Genomic DNA, 18,004 nt, shown 5'->3' with positions numbered 1-18,004 from the left:
GGTCACCAAAAACACTTTCCATTTTAAAAGGCTAAGATTTTTCTTTAATTTTATGAACAACACCACCTTTAGCATTGACCCTGTTTCTGAGCTCTCTGCTGTCTCATTGGTCTCTTAACTGAAGAACTGAACCATTAGCAAAAATAAAGGCATCAGTTAAGCGGATAAGTCCTTTGGCTTTTTTGTATGCATTGATGGGTACATCTCTAAGCATCTCATGAAGGACGGGCCCTTTCAGTGTGATTAAGAGAGTGTGAGCGGAATCGTCTCTTGAAGCTCAATCTTCCCTATTAGGGCAAATACAGAAAGAACAGAAACTTCGGAAAGCAGATCTCATGTTCACAATCAAACTTTAGAATCTGGCCTCAAAATTCCTTCATATTCTTTTTGGAACGTGATTTTGTGAGAGCCCCAATAGGTAGAAAATAACAATACACACACTTATTAATATTAAAGTTTTTGAAATTGATCTGATTTGCAGGTAACGGTTCTTCACCTTCACACTGTTGAGATGGAGGGAGGAACTGCACCTGGTGGGAGTTTTCTTTCCCATGTGGTGAAGGTGACTCTGTTTCATACATTAGTTGACTCCAATGTGTTTCCCCCTACCTATCTCGCCTTCTTTTATTTTTTACGTTTCTTTTATGTATTTATTCTAAAGGGTACAAGGATTCATCTACAATATCTCGCCTTCTTTATTCAAAGATTTTGTCACGGGTGTCCCCAGACGTTTGTTTCTGGAGTTCCACTCCCACGAGAAGATGGAGGTTCTCAGGTTCTCAGGGATGAGGGGTGGAAAGGAAAATGGGGGAAGGAGATTGAAACAAGCCTTAAGAACTTTTGGTCCTAAACTTCAAAAGTACAGAAAGTGAATGTAATATTTTATGAGAAACCACATATTGTCTGTGGATCTTCACTTCCAACACACACACACACACACACACACACCTCTAAGCCACAGGCGACTGCTATTGGCAAATGCCTCTTCTCCAATCACCAGAGCAAGGAAGGATCCCTAGAGCCCAACGCACCGCCAGTAGTTGGGGTCTCTGGCAGCCTCGGCTGCAGTCGCCCAGTCTGGGGAATGACAGCGTGGAAGGCGCTGCAAGGAAATCCTTTGCATGCTTTGTGGTATGTTAAAAATGCAGCATCATCCTCTCTGCTCCTTTTCTTGGGTCGACAAGCCGAATTAGAGAGCACAGGGAATCCGGAAAGGCGAAAAGGCTGCCTCCGCCAAAAGCCCTCGAGTCCCTCCCTCCACGCCCCCCACCCCAGCCCCCCACCCCTAACCCCCTTCTTAGGCTCTAATCGCCACCGCTCCAATGGGCCAGCGGCGCCTTCACCATCTCCTCTCCCATTCACTCCAGCGGGGAGAGAAGAGGGAAAACAAAACTCTAAAAATAACTGTCAGCCTCTTTAAAAAGGAAAAGCTTAGCTGCCGTCCCCCCTGCATCCCCCGTTCCCTCCCTTCTCTTCTCCCTCTTCCCGCTCCCCCCTCGTGGGGCACATGTCTGCTTCTTACAACACCGAGCCACATGGTTCCAGTTAGGCGCCGAACCCCACCAGGACGGAGAGGAAATCCACATCTGTGGGACGCTCCGCACGGAACCACCTCCAGCGAGGGAGGCCGTGGGACTGCAGCACCGGGATGAAGGGCTAGACCGCGGGATCGCTGCTCATGCGGTGAGAGGGGGCGCGGGAGGCGGCCGGGGCGTGGGGAGGCCGGGGAGGGGTGGGCCAGAGGGCCCCCGCAGCGCCCGCCACCCGCCCCCGCGCGCGGTGGGTACCTGCCCGCCCTGCTGCAACTTGCTGCAGTGTTTGAAAGAGTAGTAGGAGCGCATGGAGGTGGGGCCGGGGAAAGACCGGGTGGACTAGTGAGGGGTGAGCGCGGAGGGGGCGGGAAGGCGGCGGCGGCGGCGGTGGAGCGAGGGGCAGACCTGGAGCGGGTGGGACGGGGGAGAGGCGGGGGTAGCCCGGCGCTTACACATGTCACATGTGCTTTTTAAGACGGCCGGGAGCGCCTGCGAGCTGGATTTGGTGGAGGATGCTGCGGCAGGTGCTTCGCAGAGGGCTCCAGTCGTTCTGCCACAGGCTGGGCTCGTGCGTGAGCCGGCACCCGGTCTTTTTCCTCACCGTGCCCGCAGTCCTGACCATCACCTTCGGCCTCGGCGCGCTCAACCGCTTCCAGCCCGAGGGCGACCTGGAGCGCCTGGTCGCTCCCAGCCACAGCCTGGCCAAGATCGAGCGCAGCCTGGCCAGCAGCCTTTTCCCCCTGGACCAGTCCAAAAGCCAGCTCTATTCGGACTTACACACCCCCGGGAGGTATGGCAGGGTGATCCTCCTCTCCCCACCCGGGGACAATATTTTGCTCCAGGCTGAGGGGATCCTGCAGACCCACCGTGCCGTGCTGGAAATGAAGGTGAACCACAAGGGCTATAATTATACTTTTTCCCATCTGTGTGTGTTGAGAAATCAGGATAAGAAATGCGTGCTGGATGATATTATTTCAGTGCTAGAGGATCTCAGGCAGGCTGCCGTCTCCAATAAGACAACAGCCAGGGTGCAAGTGAGGTATCCCAGCACTAAATTAAAGGTACGCTCCTCCTGCATGCTTCTGCCAGTTAAAGAGGCAGCACTTCATTTCTTGCCCTAAACAAGCAGAGAAAATGCAGAGGTCTCATCCTTAAGACTCAGAAGCTGATGCTTCTTTCATTTGGGGGGGGGGCGGGGGGAACGATGGGCAACTGAGTGAAGAAAACAGGCAATAAATGGCATGACTAGATATTAAGAAATTCAAAGTCAAACAAAACAAATGCCAAAAAAGAAAAAAAAAGAAAAAAATAGTTGTTTCTGAGACCCTGCAATTACATCTTTGTTCAGGGTTAATAAATCAGTGAATGGAAGGGGGAGGGGGACTCCTGAACAATTTGGGGGATTTCTTTTCATTATGGGGCTCGATGTATTTCTTATTACTGATTACACATCCACCTGGTGCCATATCCACCTATTTACATCTTCAACCTGGCTTGATTTTGACATGTAGGGAGTTTGTGCTTCGCTGCCCTGTGAGTGTGTGTCTGAAAGCAGTGGGTATGAATGGGGTAAGGATTCCAGGAATTATGTGTATGTGTGTTCACACAGCAAAAGCAGCAGAAATTTTCTATGTGTGAAAATAGAGATGTGCGGCTAACTGATGTACTAGTTAACTGAGTCCTGTTATCTTCCTTTCACACACACACACACACACACACACACACACACACACTCACACACACACAATCCAAACTAGAGCAAGATTATTATAACAGCCCAATAGCAAAAGAAAAAAATCCACAGTCAGCAAAAGTTGCCGTGAATGATAATTTCGGCATTAAATAGATGTTACTGTTTAAACTCTCAATTCAGATTTTGTTGCTCAGATGAGATTTCTAAACTCATTCCACATTGTCAGGTTTGAGCTGCTGCAGGCAATGAGGCATGCAGTCTCCAGGTGACTGAAGTTTCAGGGACAAATGTGACTTCCAAAAGAGTCACTGCACCATTTGTATGCTCGACCCTGTGCATGCTCAGAGGCTGCACACCCAAGAATTCCCGAGACAGGTGTTTCCCAAGAAGAAGGAATTTTCTTTCTTCTAATGTGTATGAGGATGTGTGTGTGCTTCTGGGGAGATCATGGAATAGGAGGGACCCTAGTTTCAATGAATGGGTGGCCAAACATAGAAAATTGCTAATATTTCTATTTATTTATTTGATACAGCATCTATACACAATTTAAAAAATACGTTTCTCAGGGTTTTTGAGATAAAAAGACTATTTTTCCTGAATTGAAGGAGGATTTAATGCACTAAGAAACTAAGAATTCCTCAGGAAATCCCATGACCTGCTTCCTTTTAACATACTGTCCTTGTTTAAATGTATCCAGAGGCTGACAGGGTTTCAGCCTCTTGTTCAGAGGAGCAGTCCCTTGGGGTTTAGTGAAACTAGACAGATGATTCATCAGCTTGCAATCTAGATAAGGGCTTGCCTGCCTCACACTTATTGAAAGGAGCATGATGAATGTATGTGGTTGGGTTGCATGCATTCCATTTCCTGAATCCTTTGCCATCAACATTATTGCTTGCTCAAGAAAAGGATGCAGTGAAAAGGTGATCTTCTTCGCCTACAGTCTTTTAACTGAGTCCTGTGCTAAACACCTGGTGTAAAGAAAGATTTTGAAACTGTGACATATTTAAACTTCAGTTTGTTTTCCCTATTGAAGCAAGTTTGCAGTTTATTAATATGCAGTCTTAGTTAAGTCCCTTATTTCCTTGAGTCAGCAGTACTCTCCAGGTGTAAGGGCTTTGTCCAGTCAACCACTGTGGGCATTTTGTTTATCCGGCAATATCATTATGACATTTACAATACAAACCCCTGAGGTCTCTAATTCACTCCTTTAATAATGATTGGTTGTGTTCCTATGATTTACTGGGTGCTCTTCTAGGCACAGACAGTCTGGAGCAAGAAAAGCAAGGTTCTTACCCTAATAGGGCTTAATTGTAGAAGTCAGGGTCCTCACCCTGAGTTACCTGCAAGCAGGGACTCTGCAATCTTTGGGTCCACTAGGCTAGGCCTATAATAGGTGCTCTGTCTAAACTTTCTGGCTGATTGGTTGGTTGATCTGCATCTTGATCGGAGTCAGTGGATAATCAAAGAATGGAGCAATTGATTACAAAGGGCCATGTAGTACTAGTGGAATTATTCTACTAACCATAACAAGAACAGGAGAATTATACACTGGCTCTCTAATCTGTAAAGCCCTTCTTCTGCTACATTCTAATATCAATGTCTCCTCAAATGCAGTGGCTTGACTCTCTTTGCATGCTGTCAGTGGGGTCCTTAAGCTATTTTTGGGTAAATGAATTCTTTGGTAATCTTCTGAGAGTAATGGTCCCTCTCAAGCATCCAGATATAATATCACACGTGCTAATGTAATATAAAATATAATTGGTGGAATTCCAGGAATACCTAGAATCCTCTCAAAGAGTCTGCAAGGCCTTTCAGGTAAAGAACTCCCTGGCACAGAGCAAAGTGAGATGGGCTTTTGTTTTGATCATATGTGATCTGGAAATGATTTTAATTCATGTGTGACAGTGATACTCAAAGAGTGTCCCTAGAATGCTGACCCACAATAAAGTTTGAGAACTTCTGTTCTATGAGATTTGAGAGAAATTTTAATATACACAGTTTTTGGCCCTCTAATTAATGTTGCTTTCCTCTGTCACCGATCTTCCCAACTCAGGCCACTGTGGAAAATTTTAGTGCTGGATAATGCTATTGGTGGGCAGAGAATCAATAGTTAAGGAAAAATGCAAAATAAATGGCAGGGGCTGGATAGTGTGAGTAGGAATTGGCAATCTCTTGACAAAAGAAGCAGTAGGTCAGAGCCTGGAGGTAATCTGAAGGTGTATAAACACTGATTGACAGAAAGGAGCGGCCAGAAATCTTAGTTATGATAATTGGAAGGGCATCTTCCAAATATTATTAAGACACCCAAGTAGTTCTGAGCACAGAAAGGTTTAGAACTTCTGATAAACATGATTATCTTGACAAGGTGATCCAGACAAGCAGGGACACAAAAAGTTGCTGGTATGGAATTCCAAAGAGAGGCTCAGATAAAACTGATATGAAAAAAAGATCAGTCAGCTTAGAATACTACAGAAGAAATGAGGCATACACACATTTTCAAAAGCTGCTTATGAAAGATACCAGAATCTGAAATTCCTACCCACAAATAATATGAACTCTACAATTGTGCCTGTCATTATAATCTTTACGTTATTATACCCCTGAGTAAGCACAAAGGTCAAGTCTTACATTCCTTCTGTACTATTCACAACCTCCCACCCCAACCTTGTCCAGTTCTATGCAGACAGTATTTACATCACTGGTCGGTCTGTTGATTAATTTGTTCATTTATACTGTAACATTGCAAAGTTATCATCACTTTTCAAATTCTATGATGTGCTTTTACTTTAAAGGTATTCTCTACACTCTCCAGATTTCTATAAATTTTTTGACCCTGGTAATTCGGGGACCATTTTTTCTACTTATTTAAACATACATATTGTGTAAGTCAATACAATGCAGCCAGACTGAATTTTGAAATTAAGCACATAACATATTGTTGGAACCAGTCTCTTGATTAAAATGAGACAGGCACTCAAAATCCTTAAGCAAGGACTGCTCTGGACTCCAAGAAATATTGTCATTATAACTCAGGGGGCTCAAGTGGTTACAGGTAATATTTCCCTGTTTCTTAGGTAGGCCATGATAACCTCACTTTTCCATCTGCTAGTTCCAAGAAAGTAACAGTTTCCATATGTCCCTAGTTCTTAATTTTTACCACTGAAAAAGGCCAAGTAAAGCAGAAACAGAGAAATGTGGTTCATGGCAAATGGTGAGAAACAAATGAAGCATATTTGCTTCCCCTGCAGCCTGTCCTCCCCATTAAATTCCATTAATACACACCTGTGAACAGATGTTTAAGTGAAGTGTATGTGCTACAACGTACCACATTTAAGAAGAGGAACAAAGATAGATTTTCCTGCTTCTTAAAGGAGTGTTTCTTTGGGCACATTTTGGGTACATCTTCCTAATTTGGAGGCTGTTGCCATTAATTATTTAGTTCCAATCTCAATGGGAGAGCAACTTAAGTCAACATGGAAAGTAAAGACCAGCATTACTTTCAGAGATTTCCAGGAAAAGTTATTCCATAGACTTCTTTCCCTAATTCATTCTAAAACCTCAAAAGACAGCTGTGTCAAGGTCTTCTCTTATATTTAGATTAAAGTTTACATTCCTGATTCTCTCTCTTAATAAGGGGAAAAAATTGCTGCCTTATTGAATGTTCAGTTTGTGTCCTAACCAATGTGGTGTTTTATACACAGCATGTATGAATGAATCGGGAAGAATATTTTTATTCCCCTTCTATAAGTTGGGAACCTAAACCTAAAGACCAGGAGGTCAAGTGACTTCTAAGAGGTCCCCAAGGTAGTACATGTTGGAAGTGGGATTTAAATCCAGGTCTGTCTGGCACTGAAGTTTATATTCTTAACCACGGTACTAGATCAGGCCCCTGTACACCGTGCGCTATTCTCTGCGACAACAGCCCTTTGTGTTAAGGAAGAATTAGGGCCATAATTCCCGAGCCATCTCAAATCCCTGCTGAAACCACTGCTGCTCTTTTACACCAGTCCCCTTGCTCACTCAGGAGACCGGCCCAGATGAAGGTGCAGTGAAGCTTCACTTCCCTTATTCACCCACAAGGGAGTAAAGCTTCCAGTTTGGGCAAACTCCTACCATCTGACGATCATGGAACTTGCCACAAAGAGTTTAATAAATTCCTCACTGGCACATGATTTCACCTTTAATATTATTTCACATCAACTCAGAACAAATTAAGGTGAGACTCCAGGATCAACTGAGTGTGGGAAGCCTGTCAGGTGACCCACGGTTCTGAGCCAGGGGCTTATGTGCCAGACAGGCTTGAGTACTTCTGTCTTAAATTGGCATCAGGAAAAAAGAATGGATGAGATAGCATGGGATAATGCAATGCAGACTAAATTGAGAAATATTCAGGAGACCTGAGTTCTGACCCCAGTTCTGTAAAGACCAGTTGTGTGACCTCAGATAAGTCCCATCTCCAGTGTGGGCTTCAAGCTCTAGGATTCTTCTGTGACATTAAGGAAATGCTCATCCTTATCATCTGTAGTTGGGCCTGTCACCTGGTTGAGCTTAAAGCTGATTACTGTCGTTCAATATTTTCCAAAAATGTTGAAATTAAATCTAACCATCTCTTTAAGAAAAAAAATGAGCAACGTTTTTTCTCAAGCCCCTTTACAGTTATTTTACAATAGTAGCAACATTAAGCCCTCATTAGCCTAATCATCTTAATATTATATGAGAACACAAGGTATAGGAACTATACATAGGCACAAGGGTATTTGGGGAAAATGAAACATAAAATTAGAGTGGAGTGTATTTTTAAAGTGGCTTTGCAATCCATCCCTTTCTCAGACAGGATTATTATGGCACAGCCATTCATTGAAATCAAGGCTCATTCTCTGGAATTCAGGGGAATTCAGGGCCTCTGAAAGGTACCTGATGAGCAGCACTTAGAATGAATGGGTCTGTTTAGTTACAGGATTTGTGTCGGAACAGCCGATGTTTCCCCTTCAGAGCTCCCCTCCCTACAAGGAGAGGCTTCATCTGTGCCACTCTTACTTCCCCCTTCTGTCTCAAAGGCTGAAGGCAGAGGATGGCTCAGGTTCTGGAAGACAGAGACATGTTTAAAGGGTTCTTATAGACAGAAACATGTTTAAAGGGTTTTAGACAGAAACATGTTTAAAGGGTTCCTACCCAGCTGAGACATGTAAACAGTAAGAGCTAATTCATTCTATGCCACAGTGGCCCTTAGACCAAGAGCATCCCCATTGCCTAGGAGCTTGCTAGAAATGCACATTCTTGGACCTCAATCCAGATCTACTGAAACTAGGGGTTAGGTCCCACAAGCCCTCCAGGTGCCTCTGACTCCTGCAGATGTATGAGAACCTCTGTTCTGCAGTAGAGGTGTTCAGTCTTGGCTGAGTATAGGAATCATGAGAGGAGCTTTAAAAATACTGATGTGTGGATCTCATCTCCAGAGATTCTGACTCAGTCAGGAGGTGGCATGGACACTGAAATTTTAAAAATCTCCTCTGATGATTATAATGGATTATCAAGGTTGAAGACCAAGGTCTCCTTTTCAAATTTCTTCTTTGTTTCTTCCTCACTGTCTCTCCCTTGGGCTTTCATTACCTCTTACCTATTTTATCTAGGCAATAATCTAATCTCTCTCACATAATTTCTCACACTTGGAACCTAGCCTGTATAACAAGATCATCTGCATCTCTTGATTACATTTTCCTCTGACCAGATCCTGCTAGAGTTTCCCATTGCCTGGAGAAGACGTTATCAACTCCTGACCATAGCCACTGAGAACTTTTCTTGACCAGGGCTCCAACTTTACTTGAAGTTTCAGATTGCAGTACATCTTATGCTGCAACCAAACCGAAGCAAACCCACCCTCAACCTTCCTGTTTTCTTACCTTCATTCATACTGTTCCTTTTGCTTGGAATTTCTTTCACACTGTCAAATGCACATCTCTTAAAAGTTGCTTTTTCCATGGAGCTTCTCTAAGTGCTTCCAAAGGTAGAAAGCACTTTTATGCACTTTAGAGGTACTTTGAAGGCAGTTCCCTCAATCACAGTCTAACTTGTATTACAGACTTTTAGCAAGTCTTTGCTAAAATATAACTGTATGTGCCTAATGAACCTAGTAGGGCTGGTAGCTTTCACTACATACATTGATTTGCCTGTGTGGAGCCAGCCAGTACAGGGGAGGTTGTGGAACAAGCCCTTGGGGGAAATTGCAAGGGGACAGGAAAAAAGCCCATCCCAGCCAGCCTGCTGTTCCAAGGCTGTGCCTGAACCCTAAAGAAAGATGGCCACAGAAAGACACTGAAAGCTGTTTCTGTGAGTGGTCCTGAGATACAGGTGCCACAAGAAGGATTGCCTTTGGGCTTAGGAAACAAAGGGCCACCAGAAGAGGGAGAGAGAGAGAGATTCTTTCCCCCACGTATACACAGCACACATGTGACTTCAGCTCGGGAAAGCCTGCAGAGAGGCAGCTCGAACACCTGGTAGGATTACCAGATTTAGCAAATAAAAATACAGGACACCCGGTTAAATTTGAATTTTGGGTAAACAAAAAAATTTTTTTTAGTATAAGTATGTTCTAAATATTGCATTCTTTGCTTATCTGAAATTCAGATTTAACTAGGCATCCTGTATTTTATCTGGCAACATAGCATGATGGGAATTCAAAGAATCATATCCGAAGACCCAAGCACAGACTTCAGAATGTCAGGGGAACAGCACCAGTTCTAACGCACAAGAGTGGCCATCAGCCAGGGGGCCAAAGAGGCAGACCGTAAAGGCCAATTTGGGAAATAAAAAAGACATTCTAAAGACTCCATGAAATGCATGGGTAAAAGTTTTCAGAGGCCAGAATTTCTGTCTTATTCAAGTGGGGATTCCAGCAAATGAAATGTAAGTTCCTCTTGTTATGACCTCCTATGGATACTCTGGCCTTAGGAAACCCAAGTTACATTAATTGTTTTAATAGTTCCAAGTGTTTATTTGCTAGTGAAATGAAAGACTGCACTGGATAAATGTTTCATTTAGAAGATTCTTTTGTTTTATATTTTATCTATGAAAAATACTTATACATAAATAGAAATGTAATTAAAGAAAGTAAGTTGTAAGATAAGTCCTGGGGATACAATGTACAGCATAATGACTAGTTAACAATGCTGTATTGTATATTTGAAGGCTGCTAAAAGAGGGATGTTAATTAAACTTATCACGGTAATCATTTGCAATATACATATATATCAAATCCTTATGTTGTACACCTAAAACTAATACAATGTGATAAATCAATTCTATCTCAATTTTTAAAAATTTAAAAAAGAAAAAAAAGAAAAACTGACCACATTAGCCAGAACCATATCTATATTAAAACAGCAGTTTATCATAAGTAAAATAATTTAGGCCAATACTATAGTTTGAGAAGTAATTTTTTACTATACAAAAAAAAGGGTCCATCAGTTACTCAAGTTTGAGAATCATTAGACTGGAGAGAGGGATATTTATTTAGTTACCCATGCTAAATGTAGTAGGACTGAGAGTATCATAAGCAAAAATACTAGAGGTCATAAGATGTAAAGTAAAAGATTTTATCATTTCTATCCATGTCATGGTAGAGAGAGAAATTAATTTCTTAAAACAAAGGGAATTGGCTAAAGAAGTGAAGAAGAACAGAAGTCCTACTTCAGGAAGCAAGGAAGGGAGGGAGGGAGGGAGGGAGGAAATAGATGATATGACAGATCAGTGAAAATGTGTAGGATGAGAATATTAGCAAGCCAAAAGCTAAACCCGTAGACAGGATTGGTTACCCTTTCCATGTATGAAATGTGGCATTAAAATCAAAGATGAAGCATGCTCTTAAACGTTTTTGCAACAGCATAATAAGTATATGGGCTATTTAGAGCCCATCTTATTTCCCTTCAAGATTATAAAGCCTTTTAAAAAATAATAGATATGTTTTTATTAGGCTTTTATCCTGCTCTCCTGACATATGTTCCACTCAGAAAAATAGCAGTCTTTTAAAAAGCATCACTTGAACAGAACTGCTAAAATTACCCTCAAAAATAATTCTAAATATTGGTAACCAGTCACCCATCACTACATTGAAAACCTTTCTGGTTTGTAATTTATCTGCAAGGCACCTTTTATTTGTAAACTGAGGAATCACCTTTCCTGTGTATATTATAATCAGTATTTTTTTGTAAATTTATATAACTTGTACATGCATATATGTACACATACTCTTTTTTTTCTCCTGTTCACATTTCTAGTTTAAAAGAAATGTGAGAAAATTCTAGCTTGTCATTTCTCCCTCCCCAGGATCCAGGTCTTCCTGCACAATGCAATTTTGGGAATGATTTCTCTAGGGCAAATTCCTGGGGTGGGTGAGGCAAAGCCTGAGTAATGGAGCATGAGGTCATGGCCAGTGGGTCACCACGAAGTGCGCCTGGAGACAGGAACCCTGCTAAGCTCCCAGGGAGGAGTGAGAAGCTCAGGGGCTGCACTAGTTTAATGACCCCTTTTCGTAGTTGGGCATATCTCTCTAAGGGAATAGCACACATAACTGGTACTAGCTGCTTGACTTTTATTATCAGTACATTCTTTTCAACCATTGTTACCTTAGGGATTATTTTTAAGGAATTGGATCCTTTCTAGGCTTTTAGACATTTTTTATTAACTAATCACATCTTATCAGTGTGTCTCTTGTAAACAATGTTCACTTATATTTTTAGTTAATTTATCCCAGAAAGTTGTTTATATACTGATGTTATCCTACTAGTCTTCTTCCTGATAGAAGCATGTTTTGGTGATTGACAACTAAATTGACATAAGATTTTTTACTTCCCTTCTTTCCCTCAGCTCTGAACCCTGAAGTTATTGATGATGTTAAAGTTATAAGCATTGACAATGCGGCCCGTTTAGCCTAAAGCAACAGGTGTTTTTTTTACTGAGGTAGGCCCTAGTTTTTAATGGGTTGAGATAGGGAAGCCTCTTATTGATTGAGCCCTTCTTTTAAAATTATAAAATAATGATGAAGAGGGTAGTGAAAAAGAAATAGACAAATCTATGTTTGAATCTAATTTTATCATTTATTAGATGTATGACCTTAGACATGTTATTTAATGTCTTTGCCCCTCAGTTTTTCTATGTTAAAAAAAGCATTATTAATATTTTTATGTTATATTAACAGTATTATTAATATCCACTCTACAGATTTTAAAACTTTCAGGCACTTAGTGGTTTCTTAATAAATTGTAACAATTTTTTATCTAAATCCAACATCATAATAACACCAAGTGAAAAATCACTCACAATCCCACTCACCAATTCTATAAACAATTTATTTCCAGTCTTTAACTATAAAGTAGACAGTTGTTATATAGAGTGCATGTCTTTTTTGATCTGATTTATTTTCATTTTTTTATAAGAATTTAAATAATTATTTTTTGGTAGTTCAGAAGTCTGGCAAGTGACTGTGGCATAATTTACTTAATTGTTCATTTATTGTTATCTTGAGAGTATATCTAGAACAGTGTTTTTGGAGCTGATTTCCACAATCCTTAACAGACAAATGGAAAATATTCTGGCTTGTCAACAGAAGCTGAAGGAAAAGAGAATTTTCTTATGTGATTTAAAGTGTCATTTTCATAAGTATATGAACTTAAGAAAGCAAGATACAAATATAGGTCAACAAGTGCCAGGGGAGCAGGTGTCCCAAGAAAAACCTTGGATAGAAATTAGAAGGACCTGATTTATTTATAGATCAACTCCAAAATGCTGTACATTGTGTTGTTAAGGACCACATCCAAGAGTAAGCTTCTAAGGCTACCTTGTGGCTTATCCTATTACAAAGTAATTTTTACTGCTTTTCACCTGGTATAGTTCCATGATTCTCAAAAGGAACACTTCAGGAACTTTCCAATTATATGATGCCTGGTCCCTCCCCAGACCAATTGAATCAGAAGCTCTGGAGAAAGGGCCTGAGAATTGGTATTTTCTTAAGCTCTTTGTATGATTCCAGTGAATAACCAGATTGAGAAACACTGAGGGACCTTAGACCCGGAAAAAGATCCCCCCATCCTACTGAGCTCCTTTGCAGATTCATAGGATGAGAGGACAAGGGAATAATACCACTTCCTTTGAACCTCCACTTCAAGGCTTAGTCTGAGGTCTCAGAAAGAGAGCATTTGCCGTGATGTAAGCAATCACAGTACCATTTCCCTGCCAGGTAAGCTGCCTCCATAGGAGCTCTGTAGCTAAAATAAACAACTTCGTTCTCTCCTGTAATTCCCTAATCTGATATTGATTGGCCAGAACTATGATGTCTTAATCAATTTGCTCTGCTTCAAAGATGTCCTGGATTGCCAGTCATTGGGAAAATATAGCCCTTGACACCTTAAAAGGCATCCTTTCTTAATACATTTCTGCCAGGAGATTAATAAGAAAACCTATAGGCACATGGTAAATATTTATTATTATGGTGATAGGGCCAAAGGTAATAAATCTTGATAGCTCAAAGACGTATAATACTAGGGCTTGAAATAGACTTTCAATTCTTATTAAATTATTAGCTCCTTGATTTCCATCAAGATAACCTAAATTCCTTCATATCCCGAGATGGTCAGTGTTTACTAATTTGTAACCATTCATTAATACTATTCATTGTTAGCCCATTCCTTTGATAAGCATGTAGTAGAGATAAAGAAATATGTGTTGAATGAATGAAGGATCAAGTGAATTAACTATTTGGCTTTTTCATTGTCCCATATTGAGTTTTAAAAGCATCATATTAAAGAATTTCAAAATACTCCCAGTCTTAGCTTAGCCAAAATTTACTTACTCTTCAGCCAGATCCCATGCCTTCTATCTTTTCATCAGTGAAAATAATATTATACTTTGCTACATAAATGAGTTCTGGGAAGGCTAACTACCTCTAGTTTTAACAAGCTTGAGACATTCTAACTCATTCACAAACAGATCCTGGAGTCCCCAGATCAGTGTGGCAACTCCATTCATATTAAAACAGTATTAACACAATGTCTGATTAAAGGAAAAGTATGTTCATTAAAGGGCAATGAATATTTAAAATAGTTCCAACTATATAGGAGCCATAACAATCTAGTGCCCTTCTTGGGTCAGTAGAAAGCTTTCCATTAGCATCCCAGTGGGTTTGCAAATATTATACTCCCTCCCTTATTATTTTTAAATGGCAGTTATAAATCACTTGATACAGTGAGGTGAAAGGATGTTTTCCTAGTCAATGTGAATGATGTGGTGTGCACTACTGGCCACCAGTAACAGGAAATTTTACATTACAAAAAGAAAGCCAGACATTTGGTACCCCACTATCACCTTTATATTAAATATTTTATCTTTAGCAAAAAGTAAAAGCATTTCACAGAGTTGAATCCATACTCATATTTTGCAGAACCATATAAAATAAGGAATTGATCTTTCTTTTATTTACTGTTCTAAAAAAAGGATTAAGTAATTGTGACATGCCTTAAAGGAGTTTGACACAATCATCATATTATGTGCATATATTTTTACAAGCCTTCGTTGAAAGAGATTTGGGAAGGTTATCCAATCTACGTGTTTCGGAAAGCCTTGTTATATATAAATTGCTTCAATAAACTACTCACTATTTAATGTCTCCAGAAGAAAATTATTTCTCATACCTATTTAAAACATTTATTTCTATTCTTACTTCAGTAAAGAAGAAACCTGGTCTTTACTATCATTTTTGAACCATCTTCTACCTGTGACCTTGAAAATGGTTATTACATTCTCTTGTACTTCTCTTTGGCTGAATACTTTCTTACACATAGGCCTCATTCTCAACTACATACCCTTTTTGTTTTTAGCAAACTTTTAAGTTTTGGGAAATTGATGTCTCCTGAGTCTTAAACACCTATGTTGTGTTCAAAAGGTATACAAGTATCTTCCCTGCTCCAAATATTCTCCTCTCCATATTTGCCTTATCCCAATGAATAGCTTTTCTCAATAGAGACGTATTCTATGCTTATATTGTTTCAGACACTGGGCTAGGCACTGGAGTTACAGAGATCAGTTATAGATCCTCTTTTCCAGAAACATACAGTCTAGTGAGGAAGGAGGACAAGTAAATGGAAAATTAGCAGTACAGCATGGTAACTTGAATCTTAAAGGTTAGTTCAAAATGATTCAGAGCACCAAATAATCCAGAATTGGTGCTACATCAGACTCAGCCTCCTCCTTGGTGGGAGAAGTCTTTCAGGGGTTCTTATTTCAATTGATAACAAATGTTTTGTTTTTAAATATATTCATTAAAATTGGGGTCAGTGGAGAGCTGCTCTCCATAAACAGGGAAATACTTTGCCATGAACAGTTACTCTGAAGGTTATGAAGTCAACATAAAATCCCAATAGTGCTATAGACTTAAAAAATGAATACCAAGCAGGAAAAATGTTACAGGTATGGACCAAGAAATATCAAAATGAAAAAACAGCAGGGTTATTAATCATCCACAAAACCTGGCCAGAAGATTGTTGGATAGTGGAACTTTCCATGACCACCACCCCCCCCCCCCCGGCCAAATCACCCTACCCTCAGGTCTTTCTCTCCAAGTGATAGTAACTGTTAAGGTAATTGTGGGATTACTTAGCCAGCAAAAATAAAGCATATATGCAAGTATAAGAGGCACGTGAGACAAAAGAAGAACGAGTGTTTAGAGTGTGCCCACTTGGGTGGTAAGTCAGCATTTTTGTTTGCATTAAACAAATGAGGAGAATTATTTTCTTTCCTAGAACTGGCCCTGATAGGCTAATTAGAGTCATAGAAAGCCCTCTTGAAACAGTGAATTATAGGACCCCCTGAGTATGCCAACATTTAAGAGAACTGAAAAAATATGTCAGTTTTCTAGGTACTATTGACATTGGGTCTGATAATTCTTAGTCGTGGGGCAGTCCCGTGCATCACAGGATGTTTAGCAGCATCCCTGCCCTTTGTAGACTCTGGTAGTATCGTCTTCTCCCCAGTTGTGACAGCCAAAAACAAATGTCTCCAGACACTGCCAGATGTGCCCTGGGGTTCACAATTGCTCCCCATTGAGAACTAGTACTCTAATTCTTGGAACATTGAGGCAAAGAGTTCTCCTAGAATGCTCTCCTCCTGTAACACAGACCATCAGGAAAGTAGTCTTTATCTAACCTAAATCCCTCATATTGCAAGTTGTAAATCCTCTTCTTCAGTGGCCTTGGAGCATGTGCCCTCCATGTCAGGAGTACTCAGCCCACTTGGTGGGATGCCAGGGTCTAATCTCTGGAGAATTTCTAGGATGCCCAGTGAAAGCCATGAAGGCACGCTCACTAATATGTCTTCTCCACTGAGCGGAAACTCTCCAGGCTTGTTTGCTTGTCAAAATTGTAGTCCATTTTAGATTAGAAACCTATTTCAATTGTAAATTCCATTGGTGGGAGAAGCTCAACATTTGGGAGAGAGCACAGCTGGTGCTTCCTGGTTGTTAAATAATTCATCTTCCTCCTTTTGGAGAGTCAGAAACAGCCGCGCTGAGAGGTTAAATCCTCAAGGTAATATTGCAAAACCTAGTCCTTGGCACTAAGGAGGGAAAAGGCCTGCTAAATTACAGAAGCCGTCCTCCACAGCTTTAGGAGAAGCTGGAGAGAGAATGCTATTTGCTGACTTGATTTTTCCCCATTTTGGTAACACGGGAAAGATAGGTTTCCCTGGGAGAATTTTATGAAGCTCCGTTAAGCAAAATCAGCCTTTCAACATTTTATATATTGTCCTGCCTGTGTCATTCACGCACATAATTCATTTTTCAAGTGAAATATTTTGACCGTTCTAAAAAATATTTTCCCCAAAAATCAGAAGGTAATGATGGAAATGGTGAAGCACTTGTCAGAAAATAGGTGACTTTTGAACAATCCCTTGATGATAAATATTTCTCATTAATGGTTCTATTCTCACACTTGGCTATGTATTGAGTAACTTATTTTAGTCCAAATTGTCCTAGACCTGTCCTAAGTTCATCTGGGATTTTCATATTATTTTTGAAGCTGTGTTAAATCTTCCAGAACGCACACCTCCTACAACAGTGTTCCACAGCAGTTCATTAATGCTTTTTCAGGTAACTAGTAATCTTAGAACTTTTATTTCTGTGCCCTGAAAGAGGTAACATTCTAACCATACTGCTTATTTTACATCTTAACGAGACAATATTCTTCTTCATGCAAGACAGGGTCCCTATGTGCTACTCTACACCTGTATGCTCAATTCAACAAAGATTACTGATTGTGGCACTCGAATGAGAATTTATAATGCGCAATGATTGCAGAAACTTTCGTTTTAATCTAGGCTGCTTGAGTGGTTGAACCCACATGATATAAATATCAAAACTACCAAACTTCAAATTTTTCCATTGGTCAGGCTCTAGAGTTTTGTATTAGCTCCTCTAAGAGTACGTAGACAAAGGTGAGAGAGCAAGGGTGCATGCAACTGTTGCAATTACCAAGGCAACACAAATTTATAATGATCATTTAGTTTTTATCCAGGGCATTTCTCAGGGTACATAGCTAGACAAAAATTGAATTTCCCAACAGGAAATTTGCCAGGTGTGATTTGTAGCAGCTTTGTTCTTTTTTTGGGAGTCTATTTTATTTTATTATTTATTTTTTTAACATCTTCATTGGAGTATAATTGTTTTACAATAGTATGTTAGTTTCTGCTTTATAACAAAGTGAATCAGCTATACCTATACATATATCCCCATATCTCC

At 40.4% G+C, this 18,004-nt stretch overlaps 1 protein-coding gene across 2 annotated transcripts in view; it reads left to right on the top strand.

Moving 5' to 3' along the window:
* Positions 1 to 1,993: 1,993 nt before the first annotated feature.
* PTCHD4 (patched domain containing 4) overlaps positions 1,994 to 18,004 on the top strand; it is a gene marked incomplete at both ends in the record, with an annotated part of 151,590 nt that continues 135,579 nt past the window's right edge. Inside the window, one exon of one of the 2 annotated variants that reach the window (XM_079712570.1) lies at positions 1,994 to 2,419. In XM_079712570.1, coding sequence (XP_079568696.1) covers positions 1,994 to 2,419 — 426 coding nt within the window. Of the gene's footprint in view, positions 2,594 to 18,004 lie in introns of both variants that reach the window. The other variant, XM_079712569.1, reaches the window with a different exon arrangement.

Source organism: Hyperoodon ampullatus (genome assembly GCF_949752795.1).
Source record: "Hyperoodon ampullatus genome assembly, chromosome: 10".
NCBI lineage: Eukaryota > Metazoa > Chordata > Mammalia > Artiodactyla > Ziphiidae > Hyperoodon > Hyperoodon ampullatus.
This window is presented reverse-complemented; position numbering and strand designations above follow the sequence as displayed.